This window comes from Erpetoichthys calabaricus, chromosome 2 (genome assembly GCF_900747795.2).
Source record: "Erpetoichthys calabaricus chromosome 2, fErpCal1.3, whole genome shotgun sequence".
NCBI classification, from domain to species: Eukaryota; Metazoa; Chordata; class Cladistia; order Polypteriformes; family Polypteridae; genus Erpetoichthys; species Erpetoichthys calabaricus.
In genome coordinates this window covers 205,853,793-205,873,659 of record NC_041395.2, presented here as the reverse complement: position 1 = coordinate 205,873,659, position 19,867 = coordinate 205,853,793, and the positions used below count along the sequence as shown (strand labels likewise).

Sequence of the window (19,867 nt, the reverse complement as noted above, 5' to 3'; positions counted from 1 at the left end):
TTTCCTTTTTTTTCATAACCTCTTTAACACACTACTTCTCCGCTGCGAAGCGCGGTATTTTGCTAGTATATATATATATATATATATATATATATATATATATACATACATATACACACATACATGCAGTTTCAATAACATAGAAATCAATATAAACAACATTAACATCATTATCATATGAGAATATGAAGTAATATATAAAAAGCACATTTCATATAAATATAAATTATTAAACAGTAAAATCTTCTTCTGTAATTTGCTACCGTGGCTATTCGTTTGTCTGTCCAGATTTTAAATCACCTGTAGCTCGCAAACCGTTTCACCTATTGACTTGAAATCTGGTACACATATAGTACGTCACGTCTACTATCCGCTTTATGGGTGATGATTGTATTACTCTTTTTATCTTTATTTTATTTTATTGTAGAATCAACTCCTATCTGCGCACACCAGGGCGGCCGTGGGCGGATGCGTATGGTGTATTCACTCCATGTTATCGTGCATTGCGCTGTCACTGGTATTTTGATAAAAGAATTTGAACAACATATAAGAAGCGTATAAATTATTAAACAGTAAAACATTAACATTTAAGAAGTAAAGTTACATTAGTACTACTGCAGTGCCTTCGGGTATACCTCATTTTTTGTTTGCCCATTACATGCTTAAATGTATACATTTTTTGGTGTACCTACCCGAGAACACGCGACATATAACCGAGCGTGGGAGAAGCATGGATTTTAAACACGCGTTGAGTTCATCTGCTGGTCTCCCTTGTGGAATAACTGGTAATGTTTGACTAAAATCTACAGCGACTAAAACGACATTACCTCCTATTTTTTTTTTTACGATCTCTGAGATCTTGCTTTTTTGGTTCAAGGCTTCATAAGCTCTTTTATGTTCTATGGTGTACTTATCCCAAACCATCATCTTTGAATGTTGCAAGACTTTTGCCTTGTATGTAGATCGGGGTAATTACATTCATTGCATTCCTAGTCTGAATCACAATCTGATTGTATGGGTGATTACCTGGCACTGTAGGGTTGCCACCCGTCCTTTAAAATACGGAATCGTCCCGTATTTGAGAATGAAATTGCGCGTCCCGTTTTGAATCAATACGGGACGGGATTTATCCCGTATTTTTTTTATCATTTTTTTTAAAGCAGCGTCTCATGCAAATCATCCCACACGCATTTTATGAAGATGCCTCCTTTCCTACTTTTGATTGGGTAATACTTGACGTCATCGTTAGTTTGATTGGTCTTTTTAACTGTCCAGTGAGGAGGGCGGGTCTTTTAAGTACAGTCTTCCAAGTGTTGGCACTGGGATGTGGCACTCGCTGCAGTATGCGTCCCTTATTTTTTTGTATTAAAAGTGGTAACCCAACCTGGCAGGTAACAGTAATGTTTGGTCATGAAGTCGTCTAAAATCCGCCACGTACCCTCTTTTAAGTGTGAGAAGCAGATATATATAGCTAAATTCTCGCACTTCATTGCGGCGAAGTACTGCTTTTAATTTTTTAAGAAAAGAAAACCTTTTTAAACGGATCGAAAATACAGTATACCAATAACAATTTGTTAAGGATCTGTTTTTTTCTGAACCTCACTTTTCACAGCTGTCGCGCTACGGCGTGTGTTTCGTTTATTTGACAGTATGTAGATCGTGGTAATTACATTCATGGCATTCGTTTTCTGAATCACAATCTGACTGTATGGGTGGTTACCTGCCAGGTAACGCTTGTGGTTGGTCAGGAAGTCGCGTTACATCCGCCACGTGCCCTCTTTCTGTTCCCAGAAGCTGATCATAGAATGGTTTTAATAGTTTACTTTCAAATAATGCAAAGAGTATGCGACACGTGTTTCTCCCTAATTCTGGGCTCATCAGGCATACACACTCACTTCATCCCCTCTCGGGAATCGAATCTCTATCGTCAGCGCCAGAGTTGAAGCCCCTAACGTTGTGGTCAGCAAGTCGACTAACATCCGCCATGTGCCGTCTTTCAGTTGCGAGAAGCAGATCATAGAATGGTTGAAACTGTTGCCCCTAACGTTGCGCTACGGCGTGTGGTTCGTTTATACCTCGTGTCTTCTCATTAAACTTTTATCTCGCGAATATGTTATTGCAATCCGCAGCGGGAGCGTTTCTATAAACTTAATTTAAACTTACGTTTTACACCGTGCTTTGTTTCCCTTATAAACATGCTTGTATGCTTCACTCGCTGGCTTCTTATTGTTTCGCTCCCTTCTCAATTGTTTAATGAATTTTTTGTTCTTCGCTGTTTGCAGCTCTTCCTTCATTTCTCCCTACTGAGTTCTTTTATCTCGCGAATATGTTATTGCAATCCGCAACGGGAGCGTTTCAATAAACTTAATTTAAACTTACGTTTTACACCGTGCTTTGTTTCCCTTATGAAGATGCTTGTATGCTTCACTCGCTCCCTTCTCAATTGTTTAATTAATTTTTTGTTCTTCGCTGTTTGCGGCTCTTCCTTCATTTCTCCTTACTCAGTTCACAGTCTTTTCACGTGAATACGTGGGAGGCGTGATGACGTGACACTCAACTCCGCCTCCCACGGCCATCAAGCTGCCGTCCATTTCAGTATATTGTCAAAAATGAGGTTCCAGTTATGACCATTACGCGTTGAATTTCGAAATGAAACCTGCCTAACTTTTGTAAGTAAGCTGTAAGGAATCAGCCTGCCAAATCTTAGCCTTCCACCTACACGGGAAGTTGGACAATTAGTGATGAGTGAGTCAGTCAGTCAGTGAGTCAGTGAGGGCTTTGCCTTTTATTAATTAGTATATATATATATATATATATATATATATATACACACACATATACACATCCACATATATATACATATATATATATATACACACATATCAACATATATATACACATACATATACACACATACATAAACACACACATATACATATACACATACATACATAGTGCGTTGTAACACGGGCTGTGATTGTTACATGGGAGGGATACAACAAATCACAGCTTCCTGCTTTCTAATCGGGCCTGTGATTGGTGCTTTGACTGATGCCTAGATCCCACAGTATGTCCCCTTAGGAGAGGCGTTAGGCCAAGTGTAATTGAATAGTGGTGCTGCAAGTTTAGCTTTACACCTGTTTTTAAGGCTTATTGACTGAAAGGGGCTTTCATGAAAAAACTTAGGGCTTTGCTACATGATACACCCTCCACAAGTTAAGGACGTAAAAATAAAGGTATATATTTCTGTTTTATTTAAACCTTTTAAGTTTGTATGCGGGCGGCATGGTGGCGCAGTGAAAGGTGCCAGTTATGAGACCCGGGTTCGCTTCCCTGCGTGGAGTTTGAATGTTCTGCCTGTGTCTGTCCGGGTTTCCTCCCACAGTTCAAAGACATGCAGGTTAGGTGCATTGGCGATTCTAAATTTGAGCTTGTCAGTTCAAATCCTGGTACTGACACCACTGTGTGACCCTGAGGAAGTCACTTCACCTGCCTGTGCTGCAAAAAACAAAAGTAATGCAACAAATTGTACTTCAGATGTTGCAAGTTGCTGGAATAAAGGCATAAGTAAAATAGATAAATATGTATTATACACATAGGAACTATTCATTTATTTTCAGTTAAGTCATCTGCAGCAAACTGTTTCTTCTTCATTGAGGTATTCTCTTGGAGAGCTTTTTTCATTTCATTGAAAATTAAAGCAGCAGCTGCCAAAATATGTAGCTTTCTTATTAATTTTTCAACATTGTGTAAAATAACTTTATAAAGTAACATAAAAGGTTTAAATACTGGTTATCCTTTTACACTAAAATATTACTAAAGAGATAAAAAAAGTAAAATGCATATGTTGTTTTTCTTTAAGGAGATTAAATATTACTGAAGAAAGAAAAAAAAACCTAAAACAGCCAAATGGGGCTATGCATACGAACTTAACACTAGAATTACCAGAGTCTACGAAAAAACTCATAGATCCGGCCCACCTTAAAACCGTTCTCACCTCTCTTTTGTCTTCTAAATGTGCCGATTAAGAGGAGCAGTGAGCAGCTGGCTATTCCATCCCCCACAGTCGCAGAACGTTCACTAAGTTTTCCAGCTCATGCCTTGTTTGATTATCTGGGAGTGACTGAACTGCTGGAGTTTTAGAATGGAAATAATAGATCGCTATTTGGAATACATGCATTTCATGCGTGTTCCGTTTCTACAGTAATCTGTGTAAACACATTGCTAAAACAGAAACTTTTTCATATTTAGTAATAAATGTTACAAAATGTAGGCATAAACTACAGAATCTGTGAAGCCTGAAGTCCAAACATCAAATAAACACTTTCACAAAAGGTTCAAGGATGATACAACAGCTTCCGTGGCTTAACGCTACGGTTTGCAGACTTGGAGCACAGCTACCCTACCGTGCTACAGAGACGTGAGTTTCGATTCCCAGCTTTGAAGAAAGTGTTTTTTTTTTCCTCAAACGGACATTGAATTTATAAATTGGTATGCACTGTAAATCGTTACTTTAAAATGTCAATCGCGGTTAATTCTGTTGATTAATTCATGCTTTTTTACTTAGAGTCAGAACAGAGCTTTTTCAGCTTATTCAGCTTCTGATCTGACTCAAACAGCGCCAGTATAACTTCACACCCGATCTGACGCTGTTCGTTTTCAAATAATAGTGCATTACTTCGACGATGTTTTCTGATTGGTACTATTCGCGTCATAAAATGATTTCTTCAAAATGTCACATATATTTGTCTCTTTCTTTTTTTAAAATGTGCATTGTAGCACTCAGCAACTGGCCACCTGCATGTTCTTGCGCACACTGAATAAGACAGCGCTATATGCAATCATCAGATTCAAATGTTAACAGTTATATAGCACAGAATGGAAATCAGCAGTTCTTAGCATTGCACCACGCAAGCTGTCATATCAACCGCCTACTGTAACTTGCTTTCTTTTTTCTTCGGTTATAGCCTTGAATAAAAGTTTTGTTATACTTTTACATCAACATATGTTCCTGTGTTTGAGCTACATGGGCATGCTCAAAAAATACACGTATAATGCCACGAAAAGTGCATGCAGACACTTCAGTTCACAAGCATGGGTACGACAATGCAGTCACAAGTACACTGCAGAGCTTTAGCGCGTCTTTATGTGAAAACAGCATCAGATGGGGAGTGTCTGATGATTGCATATAGCGCTGAAGTTACTGCTCTTTACTATGCTTTCCTCTGCATGTCCTGGAGTACAAAAAGAAACAGCATACAGCAACACGTGGGGACTGGCAATATTGGGGGAAAAAAAACACGTGGTCGTATGTATCGTGATACACTGCAGAACTATAGCGCGTCTTTATGTGAAAACAGCAGTGTCAGGTGGGGGGCGGTAGGGAAGGATCTTGAACGCGACTGAGACAATGAAAAAGTGAATTTAAAAAAAAAAATAAAGCTAACCTTTACAAATATCATAAATTACACCGGCTGTTACAGACTGAAATCAAATGTATCTTTTTATTCTAAAATAGTGAAAATAAGAACACTTCTCAAATGGAGTTGTGCAGGATCGACTCATGACCTTCGGACTTCCAGCCAGCAACTTATACTGTTGCACCACGGAAGCAGTGATAGCTAATGCGTGTCAATGTCGCACACTAAGGCGGCTTTTTTTGGCGGTGGCTTTTTTTTTGTACCTTTTGTGAAAAGTGTTTCTTTGATATTTGGACTTCAGGGCTTCATACATTATACAGTTTATGCCTACATTTTGTCATTTGCTACTAGAATATTGTAAAACGTTTCTGTTTTAACAATGTGTTTACACAGATTACTGTAGAAATGCAACACATATGAAATGCGTGTGTTCCAAATAACAATCTATTATTTCTACTCTAAAACTCCACTTCACTCCCAGATAATCAATCAAGGCATGAGCTGGGAAAAGCTCATTTACGTTCTAAGTCGTTGGGGGGATGGAATAGCCGGCTGCTGGCAGCTTGTCTTTATCAGTACATTTAGATGACAAAAGACACTGGCGGAGAGGTGAGAACGGTTTTAAGAAGCGATTTAAGGTGGGCTGGATCTACAAGTTTTTTCGTAGGCTCTGGTAATTCTAGTGTTAAAAGGTTTAAATAAAACAGAAATATTTACCTTTATTTTTACTTCCTTAACTTGTGGAGGGGTGTATCCTGTAGCAAAGCCCTAACTTTTTTCGTGAAAGCCCGTTTCAGTCAATAAGTCTTAAAAATAGGGGTAAAGATATTGACAATAAGCTACGCAAACCCATCAAGACATGGAATCGTTTAAATCAAGTATCATTACATCTTCCTTTCTTAAAGAGAAGTAAGGCAGTACTTATAAGCTTAGTAATGTTATACATTTCAAATGCTACTTTGATAAACTTTATCACTTCAAACAACTGAACTATCCAGAACATTTCAGGCATACATCCAGCATTCAAACTATGTATAAAAAGCACAACTGTTAAAGGAATTCAGCATTTCTTAATTGAAAATGTTCCTTTAATCGTCAACATGTCTCAATGAGTCGTTCTGGTGGTTTTACTTGACGTTTTGATCTTCTGGTTAATTGTGTTTGCAGTTGATATGTTCTTTCCTGATTTATACTTGTTTTCTCGTTAATATTTGTTTCGCTGGTGTTAGTGTTCTGATTAGAGGTTATTGGTCCTTTGTTGTCTCGACGGTTTCTTCTTAGAACAGCTCCTATTACGCAATTCCATCACATACTGGTCTACTGTTTCGCTGCTTTTCTGGAAACATGTAAAAAAACTTGTGCCGCTCAAACAGTCACATTGCGCTTTGGGTTGCAATACTCTTCAAATTTTTCAACTATTTTGTTCAATTTCATATTGTCTCCATCTTCTTCAAACTGAAAATTGTTACACACCTCTAGCGCCTCTTCGCCAATTACATGTAGAAGCATAGACGCTTTCATTTTTTCACTTTTCCTATCTGCTTCAATCGCAGCAAGATACAACTCGAATCTCTGTTTAAATCTTTTCCAATTTTCAGCTACATTTCCCTTTAACTGGAGATTTGGTGGGGGCTGTAATCCTTCCATATTTTTTTTTCTCTTTTGCTAGAACGTTTTAGCGCTTTCTGACCACGTTTTCGGGTTACTCACGGACACGAGACCCGTTCAAAAGCTGAACCTCTTCTTCACTTTCCTCTTCCAATCCGCCACTTCTGACACCATGTAGTGATCTTGTTAGGTTCGTAGTTTAATCAATACACAGGATTGAAAGATATAATAACTTTTTAATAGACAGACTTTAGAGACATTTATTGTACATGTAACTACTCGTTCTTTAGTTCACACCCATTCTCCTACTTGCATCGGCATTCACAGGCATTACTAATCATTCTGTAAGTATCCCTTAATAGACCTTACTAATCAACTATCATTACAAATCCAACGTGGTTTGTGCCCTTCAGAATGAAAACAGTTTGCATTTACAGTGATCCCTCGCTATATCGCGCTTCGTCTTTCGCGGCTTCACTCCATCGCGGATTTTAAATGTAAGCATATGTGAATATATATTGCGGATTTTTTCACTGCTTCGCGGATGTCTGCGGTCTACAGTGCGTGTGCTTCCTCAGTTGATTTGCCCATTTGAATTCAAACAAGGGACGCATTTGAATTCAAACAAGGGACGCTATTGGCGGATGGCTGAGAAGCTACCCAATCAGAGCACGCGGTTAAGTTCCTGTGTGCTGCTGATTGGCTCAGTGATGGAGTGCTGCATTAACCAGGAAGTCTAATCTCACTCATTCAGCATTAACGTTACCAAGCGCCAACAGAAGATGCAAATGATTGCAGAAAAGGTAAAAGTTTTGGATATGTTGAAGGAAGGAAACAGCTACACCGCTGCAGGACACCATTACAGCATAAATGAGTCCATGATTCTTTTTATTTAAAAAGGAGGAAAAGCATATAAGATCTACGGCTGCAGTGTCCTTTAACCAGGGCGCAAAACGAGTTGCAAGTGGACGTGATAAGGCAGTAGTCTGGATGGAATCTGCTTTAGGGATTTGGATTGAAGAGTACTGGAAGAACAACAACGGCGGTGCTAAACAGTCGCCTGAAGATGCTCCTTTAGAAGAGCTGTAACGCTATCCTTTGCTGTGCAGTAAAATTAAACTCATCGTTATCAGACAAGTCGTTGTGTCATTGTTGGTGAGTAGCCATAATTAATTATTTACGTACAGTACTTATTACATGTACATAGTTTAGTGTCACTGTGCACACATTTTACTGTATATAATTTTTCTTGCATTGTACGTATTTATTGCTGGTGGCCTGTCTGTCGTAATGGCTGTAACATATGTGATATCGGAGACGCTCGATATCTTTAAAATAATATTTAGGTTTTACTGTATGTAACCTGTGTTTACATACATAATTTCAACGAATCTTACCTAATATCTAAAAGAATACAAAGGGTTTATGCTGTATAATTGTGCGTGAAATGTTTATAATAGTGTGGGAGAGTTTATAAGGGCTTAAAATATATAAAAATAACCATATAAACATATGGTTTCTACTTCGCGGATTTTTCTTATTTCGCGGGTGGCTCTGGAACGCAACCCCCGCGATGGAGGAGGGATTACTGTACTTTTTTAATAAAAGGCGAGCTTTTAAGCCTGAGAAACCACTCCGTAAATGCACACGTTTAATTGCATGTGTTAATATGTATGCTTACACAGTATTAAACCCACCAAGACATGGAATCGTTTAAATCAAGGCGCTGCGCTACCTTCTTCCAGATCGGCCCCAAGGCGTTTCACATGATTACGTAGGAGGCGTGATGACGCGATACGCGACTCCGCCCCCGTCCATTACAGTATATGGACAAAAAAGAGGGTTCCAGTTATGACCATTACGCTTTGAATTTCGAAATGAAACCTGCCTAACTTTTGTAAGTAAGCTGTAAGGAATGAACCTGCCAAATTTCAGCCTTCCACCTACACGGGAAGTTGGAGAATTAGTGATGAGTGAGTCAGTCAGTCAGTGAGGGCTTTGCCTTTTATTAGTAGATATACAAGGGGGCTTCACCCCCCGCTTGCTTCACTCACTAAAACCCCCCCACCCACCAGCAGTACATGCCATTGTGAAGAGGGGGGCTGAACAGCACCCCAAGGAGATGTGGTCGCTCCTCCAAAACCCATCTTAAACAGTGATACAATGGGAAACAAATACAGTTTTTTTTTTTTAACCACCTCTTTGCTTGATCAGCTGCTGGCTTGCTGCTGCTGCCATGCAATCTGCACTTCGTTCGACGACCCCTCCTCCCCACGCCAGCACTACGTGCCGCTGTGATAAAGAAGGTTGAACTCACCCCAAGGAGATATAGCTGCTCCTCCGAAACCCCTCTTAAATGTGATACAATGGGAAACAAATAGTTTTCTTTTACCTCCTCTTTGCTTGATCAGCTGCTGGATTGCTGCTGCTGCCGTGCCGTGTGATCTGTGTTTCGTGCAGCACTTTGAACGTTTAAAAGCTTGTACAGCACCTGTCCTTTTGTTTCACTGCCTTGTCTCTCTTCTCCCCCAGACATCCTCAAACACTATTCAATCTCATTTCGCTGTTCTGTTATTTCACCGAGTAATATTTTCTGTTTGCGCTAATGCGATCTTTACTCTCATGTTTTTGAGAGTTTCGAATTTTCCTACTTCCACTATCTCTAACCTGCTCTGCATGTGTATCCCGGGACTTGCTTCCATAGGTTGTAAGTATGACGTGCCTTGTCTGTCTCGTGGGAAGTTAGTGTCTCTCTTCAAAAGATCTCTCTTTAAATGTTCATGTCTAGTCGCAAGATTTTTTTTTTTTATAATAGAGAGAATAGAGAGAAATGAAAGAAACTTGTTGGAGGGGGATGACTTGGGGTCAGAGATTATCCTAGCTGTAAATGCTAACTAAAAGCCTGTCCAGCCTTAGAAGTATTTCTTAATTTTTAATAAAGCATCTTTTATGATGACAACACAAGAATTAATAATTATTAATACACCTGAAATAAAATAAGGTCAAACCAGTATTAAGATGATCAGGCATGTACAGTAGCTGTTCAACCTGTAGCAACAAGAGACTCGCACAGAACTCAAAAAACTGGGTGGCCTCAAAGTAAGGGGAAAGATACATGGCTTCCAAGTCTAGAAAAATCAAAAAATAACTTATTAACTAATTAAAAAAAAACTGCCTGAAATGTACCTACCAAAAATCTGCATAACCTACATATACAAAATAAATGTGAAGAGGAATATAATCATAGACAAATGAAAAAAACATTTTTAAGTATAATTGTCAATTTTATGCATTAAACCAGTACTTCTAAAAATGAAATTTATATTCACTCTTTAATTGTAACAGCTATAAATAACTGAAAACCATGGGTTTCTTTGCAATAAAATATTAAATAGTAAAGGTCCTTTTTAAAAACCTTGTCTACCCTAAAACAGATGGGTCACAGACTATTATTGGCTGGAGCTGAAGTTTATAAACTATAAAACAATATTTTCAATGTATACTCTCATATTAATACGTAGAAAACAAACTCACCTAAAATATAAGGTATGCATATAAGGTATGCACAATGTAACACAATTAAAACATATATATGGGATTTTCTTGAACACATTTTGAATGACAGAAGAGGCATATGGACTCAAAGATGCAGAGAATTCAAATTGGATGTCATAAATATTTCTCAAACTCATTTGAAGTGTCTAACTACCACTTAGTTCCTTTAAAGCTAGATGGTGCATGCCAGCAACGTAAGTAATGGGAATATTGCAAATATAATTGACAAACTTTCAGTTCTGGGAGAAATACTTTATAAAGGAGTCAGAAGAAAAATAATAAGGGGTGGTAGAGACCTAAAATATAATGGGACCAGTACTTACAATAAACAACTCCTAAAAATGTACAAGGATTGGAACAGTGACTTTTTGTGGGCAAACAAAGGGTAAGTAAATTAATGTCATCTTAGGTTTTATGGTACCTTACTCCACTGGCTCTGCCTCTGATTATTGTAGTAATTATGTGTTAATAATGAATTATGAGGAGTGAAAAGAAAGCTTTCATCTTTCTAGATTATGTTTAAGAATTATTAAATGAAGATTAAAAACTTACTAGGAGACTCTCTGGGAAAAAACTCTGGTGCTTCATGAACTGGAAAGCCAATAGTTTGAAAATTGAGGCTGATTTCATTATTTGGCAAATGATGCAATCAAGTCACTTTAATGTTCTGTAGCACAATGGGAGATCTTTTCTTTGGTACTTACTTGTTGCTGTCTCTGTACTGATAGATATAGCACCCTTGAGGCATCCCACTCTCATGATCCAATGTAAAGGATAATTTAAGCTGAAAGAGATACAAAGGGTTGGGAGGTGAAAAAAAGGTACAGAGACAAAATATTCACACAAAACATGCCACACAACAGGAATGTGGCACCATATTTTTTTCATCATGAAGAAGAAAAACAAGCATTAACTATTGATTTTAAACGGAAATGGGTTTTCTTTATTTGCACTGGGGCAAAGGTGGCAAATATATGTAAGCACATATACCACGTTTTCGCTCTGAGCCTGTATGGAATCCAGAATAACAACTCCAAGCCAACACTAAACTTTTTTCTCTTATCATATAGTGAAAACTTAATTTTGGATTACATGATGAATTACTGCATTTATTTCAACTGCCTGTTTAGCTTGTTTCTCGTGTAGTGCAGTAGTTTGTAACTAGTCAGTTAACTGCCAACGTATAGCACTGGAAGGCTAAAAACACGTAGGACGATGTCTAAATAAACAATTTTACTTCATTTAATTGAGAAAATTTGGGTTCAAAATTTCCACCAATATATACTAATAGATAGAGTATAGTTTATACGGTATTTCATTTTTTAAGGAATCCACAGAGCAAGAAACTAACACAGTGTTATTTAATATTTTTCATTATGCCTATATGCAGTACTTATTGGTGATAACATCTTTATCAAAGTAGTACACTGTTTATTATTTCTGATAGCCCATCTTGATTGCTGGTATTCAAACAGCTAATTTGAGTAGATGATTTACAGTATTCTGTAAAGCAAGTGTACATTAATGAGTTCAATAACATACTTATTAGAACTAGATTTCAGCCTTATCAAGGATTTTATGCAAATCCTATTTAAAGATATTTATCATTCCTATTGGATAAGGTGTTAGATTTACTTTGTGGCATGTTTTTATTCCAATACTTGGTATAACACAATGAAACTATAGGCAGATAAAGAATACTAAAATAATACTAAAACAAAACCTCCATGGGAACTGGAGGTAAATTAATACCAATGCCAATGTACCTCTGCTTTCTTTATTAAGTTAATGAGAAGGTTTATTATTTTCCAAAAAACTCTCCCAAAGGTGCAGTTATGTAGTATTTCTCAAAGGAAATATGGTAAAACCATACACAGGTGGAAATGGTTATTCATTGCTCTTGTTAACAATTTTAGCAAATCTGCATATTATTGATGCACATTAGTTAAATCTATCCAATATCAAAACTACTTAACACAGCTCAGGGCCAAAGGGCCAGAGTTCATCCCAGGAAGCATCTGTCAAAATTTAGGATCCAGCAGTAGATGGGATGCAAATTTTACACATATTGGTACACACACACAGAGTGTAAAGCAAAACAGTTAAGAAACAGCATTTTACTGGGCCACATTAGTAATCTGTTGAATGGTTTCTGTATTTATAGCTTCTAATGTTTAAATTACTATTAATGAGCAAAATGATCATTTACAGTGTTTATACCTAAAGTAAAGAGACATATAAAAGCCGGTTACACAGAAAAATTAAACAGCACCATAAATAATGTAAAGTACATTTTGCTTAATAGATGGATTTGTTTAATATATGGAGAGCAAAATAAATATGTTGGATATTCCTTAGGTTTTTCAAAACATACTAATTCAATTAAGGCAAGAATAACAGGAGGTAAGCAATACTGCACTAAATTAATGCTTTTTTTCTCAAAGTAGTATCTGGCGTGCTAATTGATAGTATTCTTGACACAGTAAACTCATCATTAGATACAGGGGGTCTTCCCAGACTGTCTTAAGACTGCTGTAGTTAAACCCCTACTCAAGAAAAATAATCTCGACTCCTCTGCTTTTGAACATTTTAGAACTATTTCTAACTTGCCTTTCTTAAATAAAATCCTAGAGAAGGCAGTCATTATGCAGCTAAATGACCACTTCAATAAACATGCCATTCTTGATAAGTTTCAGTCGGGTTTCAGAACAAATCACAGTACAGAAACTGCACTCGTTAAAGTAGTAAATGACTTGTGGGTAAACGCAGACAGAGGCTGTTTATCTGTTCTCATTCTCTTAGATCTGAGAGCCACATTTGATACCATTGATCACAATATTCTTAGAAATTGCCTTAGTCAATGGCTGGGTCTCTCTGGCAGTGTCTTAAATTGGTTTGAGTCCTACCTGGCTGGTAGAAAGTTCTTTGTCAGTTGTGGTAAATATACTTCAAAGACACATGATATTCTATATGGTGTTCCACAAGGCTCTATCCTGGATCTGCTGCTCTTTTCGATTTACATGCTTCCATTAGGTCAGATTATCTCGGGGCATAACGTGAGCTACCACATCTATGCCGATGACACACAACTGTATTTATCAATAGCAGATGATGACTCAGACTCTCTTGATTCACTGACACAATGTCTTACTTGTGTTTCTGAATGGATGAGTTGTAATTTTCTCAAACTAAATAAGGAGAAAACAGAAATTAGTGATTGGCAAAAATGGATATAATTAGGGTATTAGAGATAAACTTGATCTTTAGGTTTAAAAATAAAGACGGAGGTAAAAAAAATTAGGGGTAACTATTGATTCTGACCTGAATTTTAAATCACATATTAATCAGATCACTAGGACAGCATTTTTTCCACTTAAGAAATATAGCAAAAGTTAGACCTCTTATAACACTGCAAGATGCGGAGAAATTAGTTCACGCTTTTGTTTTCAGTCGGCTAGATTACTGTAATGCACTCCTCTCAGGACTACCCAAAAAAGACATCAATCAATTGCAACTAGTGCAGAATGCAGCTGCTAGAATCTTAACTAGGAAAAGAAAATCTCAGCACATCTCTCCAGTTTTGATGTCAATACATTGGTTATCGGTGTCATTTAGAATTGACTTTAAAATATTGCTTATGGTTTAGAAAGCTTTAAATAATCTTGCTCCATCCTATATTTCAGAATGTCTTTCACCTTACACTCCAAATCGTAATCTTAGATCTTCAAATGTGTGTCTGCTTATTATTGCAAGAGCTAAACTTAAAAGAAGTGGTGAGGCAGCCTTCTGCTGTTATACACCTAATATCTAGAATAGCTTGCCAATAGGCATTCGCCAGGCTAATAGAGTGGAGCACTTAAAAAAACTGCTAAAAAAACCCATTACTTTAACATGGCTTTCTCACAGCTTCATTTTAGTGTAATCCTGATATTCTGTAAATTCAATTAATTATCATTATCACCCCTACTTTCTCTGCGGTTCTTTTTCCGGTATTCTGTGGTGGAAATCCCTACATTGATGGATTAAAGGCCAGAAGTCCACATGACAGTCATCATCAAGTTCTTCCATGTGAACCCTGAATACAATGAGGAATGACTGAGGTCATTTATGTTAGGTAGAATGCCTAGAGGGGGCTGGGCGGTCTTGTGGCCTGGAACCCCTGCAGATTTTATTTTTTTCTCCAGCCGTCTGGAGGTTTTTTGTTTTTTCTGTCCTCCCTGGCCATCGGACCTTACTTTAATTCTATGTTAATTAGTATTGCCTAATTTTATTTTCTGATATATTTTGTTTTTTTCCCTCTTTCTTCGTCCTGCAAAGCACTTTGAGCAACATCAATTGTATGAAAATGTGCTATATAAAAATATTATTGTTGTTGTTATGTTATTGTTTACTACAATTAAAAATATTTCCATTTATAAGGCAATATTATACATTACTAAAGCTCACAGGGCAAATATCTTATGAATGGAAACACTTAAGCATACAGACAAATTTATATTTATCTTTTTACTATACAACAGACTTGATTTTATTCTTTTTTGTAAATACTTGCTATGATGTTAATGATCTGACATCCATTCACTACATACTGTATATAGTCACACATTTTTAGTCTTGTAATGTTTGTAACAATTATATGTATGTGTTTATTTACATACATGCAAAAATAAACATCATGAAAGCCTCAGCTTCTCAAAAATATTAAGTGCTCACTAGGTCAAATGACAGTTAAAACAAAAAGATATACATTATATTTAATATAACTTTCATTGTCACAAAATTATGTGGGTGTAAAAATTGAATAAATGGGCAGGTCCTTTTGTGAATTTAACAGTATAAGTATATTCCCCAGCCAGAGTCCATTTTAAAAAACCTACATTTACTAATGGGAATTACAAATGTTTGTGAAGTATATGACAGGATCAGAAGATAACTACTATAAAGCCACAAGAACTCCAACTATAATGAAAAAGTTTTCTATGCACTTGGGATAGTATGTTCAATTCACACATAAAGCTCTAGATGTAGTGTTAACACTTTAATATTTTAAAATTTAGCATTTTAATTTTTAACACTTTAATATTTTAAACTTTAATGCAGATTTGTCTATTATGCCTTTTTCTAATTTAATTCATACTTGTTCTACACCCTTCGACTCTTTACGTATCCTTAGAAGGGATTTTATTACCCTAAAGAATTAGGTCATTGACAGGAAGGCAAACATCATGGGACAAAAAAGTAGCACGTTTAATTAAACAAAAACAAACCAAAAAAAACCAAACAAACAAAACTGCTGTACAATAAAATAAATGAGACTAGATAAAATAGGATCTTTGACTAATAAAAATTTTACATAGCAGCTTTTAGAACACATCCACAAGAGCCCTCCCTGGCACTTGCAACACAACCCAGACATTGCAAAAACTAATGCAATAAAAGATGTTAAGCCCGGGAATGAAATTAGCTGTTGCATGACTACATCACAATGTGGTACATCACTCAGACTTGGAACAAAACAAACGGCAGCGCTATAAATGACTGTGGCAGAGGGCAACCTATGATATGATTAGCTATAGAAATTCACAACACAATCCAAAGAGCTACTCTATTTAAGGTTGGAGTCTTAAAAGAGTTACTGAGAGTATGTTGACGGGCAGCATTGGCCAATAGAAATAAATGGACAAAAATAAAAGGAAGAACATTCAAAAGATTTCTTAATTAAGTGAAAGTGGCATTGTTTGCTCCTTTCTCAGGGCACCAGCAGGGGTGGGCTCTTCAATAGTTCATGCTGATGGCTGGGTCAGATCACGTGCCGCTTCAGTCAGCGTTTGGGCCAGTGAGATTTGAAAAGCTGCACAGTAAACTGGCTGTGGAATGGCCCATTTGCCTTTGAAGTTTATAGAAAACCACCTCATCGATCATTGGTTTCAAAGGTGCCTCACCGGCCACTTTTCGTATAAAAGAACGAGACATCAAGCCATTCTTTGCAGTCTGAGCAGCTTTATTAAAGCACAATGTAAGAAACATAGCAGCTCTGTTTAAGCTCTCTTTATTCTTTTTTTGCCCACTGTTTGAGTATTGGGCACTCTGAGTTACTAAAGGGAGCCAAGAGGGAGGCCCAAACAGGGACTGGAAAAAAAATAAATACATAAAAAATAAAACACAAACACACGCATACACACATGGAGGCAGTGTCCTAGAAAATGTTTCAAACATGGATTTAAAATAGTTAACAATTATTGTAAATGTGGATTTTAGGAATAGAAATATATTTAGATGATTGCATCAATATAGTATTTTAATTTCACTCACGAGTTTACCATATAAAAATCAGGACCATAGTATTATAATACATCAGGATTTTTCAGCTCAAAACCACTCTGCTGTCTAAGATTAAGTGAAGTAAATAGAACAATATATCACATAGATGCCCTTCCAAAAGGGCTGGGAACATAACCAACCCACTGAAAATGTGAAGCTGGGTCTTCTATTGTCTACCTGCATTTATTTGGAGTTATATCAAGGTGGTGGTTGTGTGGATGCCTGGCAAACTAAACACATGTTTTATACACACCTCTTGTGTCAGAATATGAATTAATGTTAGCTATGATACAAACAAAGGTATTTTGGTATTTTAGGCACTATATAGTGATAACGCAATTGTGTACTGGTGAGCATGAAAAGCATGAAGAGTTACAATTGGACCATGTGATTCATGCTTATTGAACAGTTATGATGAATTTCACTTTCACATTCTAAAGAGTTTTTTGCTATTTAATTCACAAGTGGAAATGTTAGAAAGCCTTTCAAGACCCACTCAGACCTGCTGCTATTTTTCAAAATACTCCAGAAAAAAAAACAAGCCATACAGGAATGATTGAGAACAGTGATTATTGTGCATCTAAAAAAAATGACTAGCACAAGTTACAGCACAGAGATATGATGCATATCTGCACAAAATAGCATGACTGAGTAACAACCAGATTGCAGTCTAACAACTCTTTTGCCACTTATTGCTTAAATATGTTAAAGCTATAAATACAAACATGCAGAGTATGAAAGTAGCATATATTTTTACAGTTAATAAACTTGATAGAGACAGACAGTCAAAACTGTGCACAATAAGCATATCTTAACATTTTCTAATAGAGGCCATGTGACTTTTTTTTTCTTTTTCATATTTGCTGTTGGCTTAGATGTTAGCTGTAGATTTCACATTCACTTCAGGAAGCAAGGTTCACAGACTCTGCTGAGTAGGGCCCAGTAATATTATGATTGCTTTGACGAATAGGCTTTATTCCAAACGGTCAAGTCTCAAGCAAGCTTTTGAGATTTTAATCAGGAACTGTGTGGTCTAACTTTATCTGATTTAAAAAAGAATCCATGAAACACTTTCAAATAAAGTAGAAATGTTAGGAGGAAAGAAAACATGCAGAGAACATTACTCTTTGTATCTATGTTACTTACAAAATGTTCTGCTTACATGTCAGAAACTACATTTTTCTTTGCCTCTTTATTTTATTCCAAGAAATCTGTTTAGGCAATATTCCTTCATGTCTTGTGATTAGATCTGAGCTTGAGGGAAGATAAAAAGGGACAAATCAATTTGTTTTATTTGTTTGACATGTCAAGTACACAAACATATGCAAGTACTTTGGGGGCAGGGTAGGATAAATATCTATGTTCAATTTCTAGATTTTTTTTTTTTATTCAAACAGGCCTGGCTCATTGATCTTCTTGCTTAACTTCTGTTTTGAATTTTGCTTGTAGATATATACTCTGCACTATTCTCTGTTGTAAAGATCTGTTTCCAAATTTATTTGCCAGTGTGACAAAATAACCAAATACTTGTGACATCATATTACACGGCTCACAAAATATTTTTGATATATGCAGGACTTCGTTGAATACACCTTTTCTTATTTTTCCAGGTTTTTTTTCCAAACTGGCCTAAATACATTGGCCACATCATGGAGGACAGAATTGGTATTTTTTGTGGTTGTAGTAATAACACTGCACTGACAGGCATGTTGCCAGACATTTAATTTGCCTATAGGCATGTTGACACTTATTCATCATCCCAGACTGCATGCTGGCCACTGGCGTCACTTTTCTGCCATATAAGTAAAACACAAGACATTTAACTCTCTTAAGTTCATCAAGATAATTGAAATAAAGCAAAAAAAAAAAAAAAATCATTAAAAACAGACAAAAAATTGATTTTTTTTTTTTTTTTTGCAATTTCAAGAAAATTACTTTCTCTGGAATAAAAGCAATTGTTTGAACCAAAAAATTAACCAAAATTATTATGCTCTGCAAGTTTGTAAATATTATAACCACTAATGCTAACTAATTTACAATGGCATGTGGTCACCATTTGGACATCACAATGCAAAATTGTGATTAAACTTACTCTTACCTACTGCATTTCCATTAGCAGGCTGAGACTGCTGCACACAATGCTGACATATGTACAAGCCCGGCACAGAAAAAAACATTAAAAGCACAATGTTGAACACAAACACCATGCAATATGTGCATATATGTAGTACGTATTAATTTTTATTTTAAATAAATCAGGCTCTTAGCCCACCTAAATATTAATTATATGCCGACTGGTTTAATGGGTAAAGAAATAATGAAACAGCAAATGCATCTTTCATGGCAGCAACTATAAAAACAGTGGGTAAGTACATACAGTATGTGATAATGAATCTAAAGCAAGAAAAAAAAATATATATACATATATTTATGAGGTTTCCCCTTAAACCATACACTGCATCCAAGGAAACAAAAAAAGGCAAATTTAGTATGGAATAATGAAATTTGGAAAATCGTTTTTGCACTTTTTAGAAGCCAAACAATAACACTAAAGCACTGTAAACTTTGGAAGGGATCAGTTGGAGCACTTTGATTGATTTCACATTTAAAAATGGAAAAAGACAAAAAAAGGATAAGTGCTACACACATGTAGTAAATGTATAGTTACTGTAATAAATCTTTCTATATGTCATTATACTAAACTAGAAATTCTCCAAAATAGTCTAGCAGTTCAAGTGCCAATGTTTTTGTTTTATTGAACTGAGGAGGGTGAAAAGTCATTGTGCAAGAAGGCCGAAGTAATAATAATTTTGATCATCTTTCTGTGTTTTACATATTGTATGCCTTGTAAGACAGAAGCTGTGTACCAGTAATATTCTATGCTCACTTCATCACACATCAAAAGTGATTTGCAGTCCTGAGGTTAGCAGACACCATACAAAGACATAATGTGGTTAGTGAGG

At 36.4% G+C, this 19,867-nt stretch overlaps 1 protein-coding gene across 4 annotated transcripts in view; it reads right to left on the bottom strand.

Annotated features, from left to right (window-relative positions):
* The window catches only part of dis3l2 (DIS3 like 3'-5' exoribonuclease 2), a 612,176-nt gene that overhangs the window by 124,240 nt on the left and 468,069 nt on the right, over positions 1–19,867 (bottom strand). For all 4 annotated transcript variants that reach the window (XM_051922221.1, XM_051922220.1, XM_051922222.1 and 1 more), the window contains exon 14: positions 11,288–11,367. In XM_051922221.1, the coding sequence (XP_051778181.1) occupies positions 11,288–11,367 (80 nt within the window). The remainder of the gene's footprint in view (positions 1–11,287; positions 11,368–19,867) is intronic.